The sequence below is a fragment of the Otolemur garnettii genome, unplaced genomic scaffold (genome assembly GCF_000181295.1).
Source record: "Otolemur garnettii isolate 467f Iridium unplaced genomic scaffold, OtoGar3 scaffold00057, whole genome shotgun sequence".
In the NCBI taxonomy this organism is placed as follows: domain Eukaryota; kingdom Metazoa; phylum Chordata; class Mammalia; order Primates; family Galagidae; genus Otolemur; species Otolemur garnettii.
This window is the reverse complement of record NW_003852452.1, coordinates 9,630,023-9,633,883: the sequence shown is the minus strand read 5'-3', so window position 1 is coordinate 9,633,883 and position 3,861 is coordinate 9,630,023. Positions and strand designations below refer to the sequence as shown.

General features: G+C 38.3%; 1 protein-coding gene across 1 annotated transcript in view; it reads left to right on the top strand.

Annotated features, from left to right (window-relative positions):
- The window catches only part of IPO8 (importin 8), a 96,055-nt gene that overhangs the window by 13,260 nt on the left and 78,934 nt on the right, over positions 1-3,861 (top strand). The window contains exon 3 of the mRNA XM_003792483.3: positions 374-530. Coding sequence (XP_003792531.1) covers positions 374-530 — 157 coding nt within the window. The remainder of the gene's footprint in view (positions 1-373; positions 531-3,861) is intronic.

Genomic DNA, 3,861 nt, shown 5'->3' with positions numbered 1-3,861 from the left:
TCAGCTCAAAGTCAGGCATGGTGAAAAGTATGATTTTATGATCTCAAAGTATGTTTAGTAATTACGGTCTCACTTAGACCACCTTGATGTAGTTTGTGGGTATTTACGTGAGTCCTAGGTGATTTTTTTCTGTCATGTAATCTCTGGAGCTTGATTTGATGGAATGTTTTCTGCTTAGAGTAGCTGATGTGAAACCTTTAAATTCTTACTCATTTTCTCTTCCTGACTGGCTTTTTATACCTGTAAGATAATTACATTTTTGGTGAGTATTATGTTTAGCTTTGAAGGGTTTAGCCTTTCATGCTCTGTAAAGCTGAATTTAAGCCACCCTTTTTGATACTGCTACATTAGCATTTTTTTCCCTCAATCTTAGCTGCCATTTACCTGAAGAACATGGTGACACAATACTGGCCAGACCGAGAACCTCCACCGGGAGAAGTAATATTTCCATTCAACATTCATGAAAATGATCGGCAGCAAATACGTGATAACATTGTGGAAGGAATAATTCGGTCTCCAGATTTAGTGAGGTACATTATGCTTTATCTATACGATTACTAGGAAGGATGAAATATTTGGAGTGGGTGCTATTGGATCTAATCATCAGCCTCAATTTTGTTTTGTAATGACCCAGCACACTCCTTGTGTATAACTTGGCTAAGTTTGTTTTTTGGAAGAGATGAAATTAAAGTTTTGTATTCTAATAGGACGAAGAGGTAAAATAATAGACAAGTAATATTATTTAACTTATTGTCTTTGCATTTGTCATTCCTTGCCTCAGAATATTTTAGAAAAGGCTTAGTTGCTGTAAGTTGCCACAAAAAGAAGGTAAAAATTATGTTTAAGCAAAATGATTGTATAAATCCTTGCTATATAAAGAGCCTATGTTCTTAATCATGATCTCTTGACTTTTTTTACTACTTGCTTTTATTTTTCTTTGCTACAGGGAAATTGATTCTGGGAATTTTATCCTATGACTTGTCTAAACCCTTTACCTGTATTTTTATTCAGTTTTAAAAAAAATGAATTGAGCATCTTTTCCTTTGGAGAAAACAGGATTGAGTAGATGTAAATTAGAATTATCTCTAGTTTTTCAAATTCATAGATTGGATGCTGTAGAGCAGCCCTGTCCAATAGAACTTTCTGCAGTAACAGCAACATTCTGTATTTATGCTGTCTAGTATTTAGCCATGTGGCATTTGCATTTTTAATTCTGTTTAATCTTGATTCATTTAAAGTTTATTTATGGCTCTGCACCTGTAGCTCAAGTGGCTAAGGTGCCAGCCAAAAACACTAGAGCTGGCGGGTTCGAATCCAGCCCAGGCCTGCCAAACAATAACTACAACCAAAAAATAGTCGGATGTTGTGGCAGGCACCTGTAGTTCCCGCTACTTGGGAGGCTGAGGCAAGAGAATTGCTTAAGCCCAGGAGTTGGAGGTTGCTATAGCTGTGACGCCATGGCACTCTATACCCAGGGCGATAGCGTGAGGCTCTATCTCAACAACAACAGCAACAAAATGCTTATTTAGCTAGTGGCTGGTCTGTTGAGCATCAAAAAAAAAAAAAGAGAAAAATCTTAAAATAGGAGACACAAATTCTTTTTAATGAGCTAGTAATTTTGAAAAGGGAGGGCAGGTAAGTGAAACAAAGATAGGGGAATGAAAATGTTTGATGTCAACATCAGATATAACTTTAGGTCTGAGTATCTAATACTCATCATGACACAGCAGTAGAAAAAGAAGGAAGTGTGAAGAGAATGGCACCAGGAAGGAGAGTAGATATTGAACTCTTTGTGCAGTTATTTTGTTAAGAGGAGAAAATAGGCGTACAGAAAGTCACAGTGTTCTCCTTGGCTGTCCAGATGCCAGTCATGGCACCAGTACTCCTATGCTACCGTCATGTACCCGTTTTTTTTTTTTTTTTTTTGTTGTTGTTGTTGAAATCTTTATAGTTTTGGATCTCCCTGAATCTTCCAGTGGTTCTACACTGGAATTCATGAAGGATGACCTTTCATAATCATTCTTTGTTTGGCATAATAAAGCAAATTATTTAGATTGGGAGGGTCAACTGGAAGATGAAATTGAAAAAAAGTGAAAACCTTGGCTTGGCGCCTGTAGCTCAAGCCGCTAAGGTGCCAGCCACATACACCAGAGCTGGCGGGTTCAAATCCAGCCCAGCGCCTGCCAAACAACTATAAGCAAAAAATAGCCGGGCATTGTGGCAGGCACCTGTAGTCCTAGCTACTTGGGAGGCTGAGGCAAGAGAATCACTTAAGTTCAGGAGTTGGAGGTTGCTGTGAGCTGTGGTACTCAGCCTGGGCAACAGCTTGAGGCTCTGTCTTAAAAAAAAAAAAGAAAACCTTCGGTTTTACTACATGCAAATATGACGTACTTGTTCTTTAAAGGAAAGCAGCTGCTCGTAGCAGTAGAAGGAATCTTTATTTTGAGGCAGATCTTTGTGACTTTGCTTCTTTTTTGTCCTTAAGGCTTACTTGTAATCACTTCTTGAAGAAGAAACATCATCTTTCTGGCCTCAAAGTTTAAGTGTATTACAGAGGAAATTTTCAAATAGGTTTGGTAATGTAAGGAGAAGGCATTATTTTGTTTTATTTCAGCAGTTTCAGTGGATCTAAGTTATCGCTTGTTCAGCTGGACACACTTTTTTTTTCTTTTTTTGGTTTGAGACAGAATCTGTCACCCTGGGTAGAGTTCCATGGCGTCATAGCTCATAGCAACCTCCAACTCAGGCTCAAGTGATCCTCTTGCCTCAGCTTTTCTATTTTTAGTAGAGATGGGGGTCTTGCTTTTGCTCAGGCTGGTCTCGAATACTTGCGCTCAAGCAATCCACCTGCCTTGGCCTCCCCAAGTGCTAGGATTACAGGTGTGAGCCACTGCACCAGCCTCAGTTTTTTCTTTCTTTAGATACAGTCTCTCTCTCTCTCTCTCTCTGTTGCCCCAGGCTAGAGGGCAGTGGTGTCAGCCTAGTTCACAGCAACCTTCAACTCCTCTGTTCAAGTGAACCTCCTGCCTCAGGTTCCTGAGTAGCTGGGACTACTGGTGTCTGCCACAATAGAGGCATCATGCCCTTTGTGTTTAGTAGATACAGGGTCTTAATGTTGTTCAGGCTGGTCTTGAATTCCTGACTTCAAGTGATCCTCCTGACTCAGCCTCCTAGAGTGCCAGGATTATATCTGGTCTGGACATGCTTTTTGTTTTTATGTCTTTTTGCATTCTGGAATCCTTATTTTGCCATATTCACTTTCTAACCATTTGCAAATAACTGTGTCAGGACATGTTTGTTAATAATATTGATAAGTTTGTGGAAGAGACTTTTTTCCTCTTATTTTCTTTTTCAATCCCAATTAAAGTTGAGATTCCATTGAGGAAATGATTACTGATCTGTGTTATCTTTTGTCACTCAACTTTGCATTTTTATTAAAGGGGGTTTTTCTTTTTCTGTTTTATGTCTTTCCTGTTGAGTTTTTCATTTATTTCTTTGGGAAAAGTTCTTAGCTTTCCTCTTTAAGAGTTGCCTAGTGAATACATGTTTCTGTCTTATACTAAATTACAAAAATTACTATCTCGGGCTTCTTTGATAGGTTTGACATACTATGCTGGCTGTTAAGAGATAATGAATGGTTTCAAGGTTTTAGCCCACAAAGCTTTCCACAGTTATGCGGGACTCTGTTTTTGCTTACTTTTACCATCTTTTATGCTAGTTTTGTCTACTTGAAATGATACAACATTCCCTCCCTCCTTTAGGGTATAATAACCAAAATATAAAATATAATAAGCTGGGAAATTGTACAGAGCTGAGACAGATTCATAGTCTTTTTTTAAAATTTATTTTTTAAATTAAAAA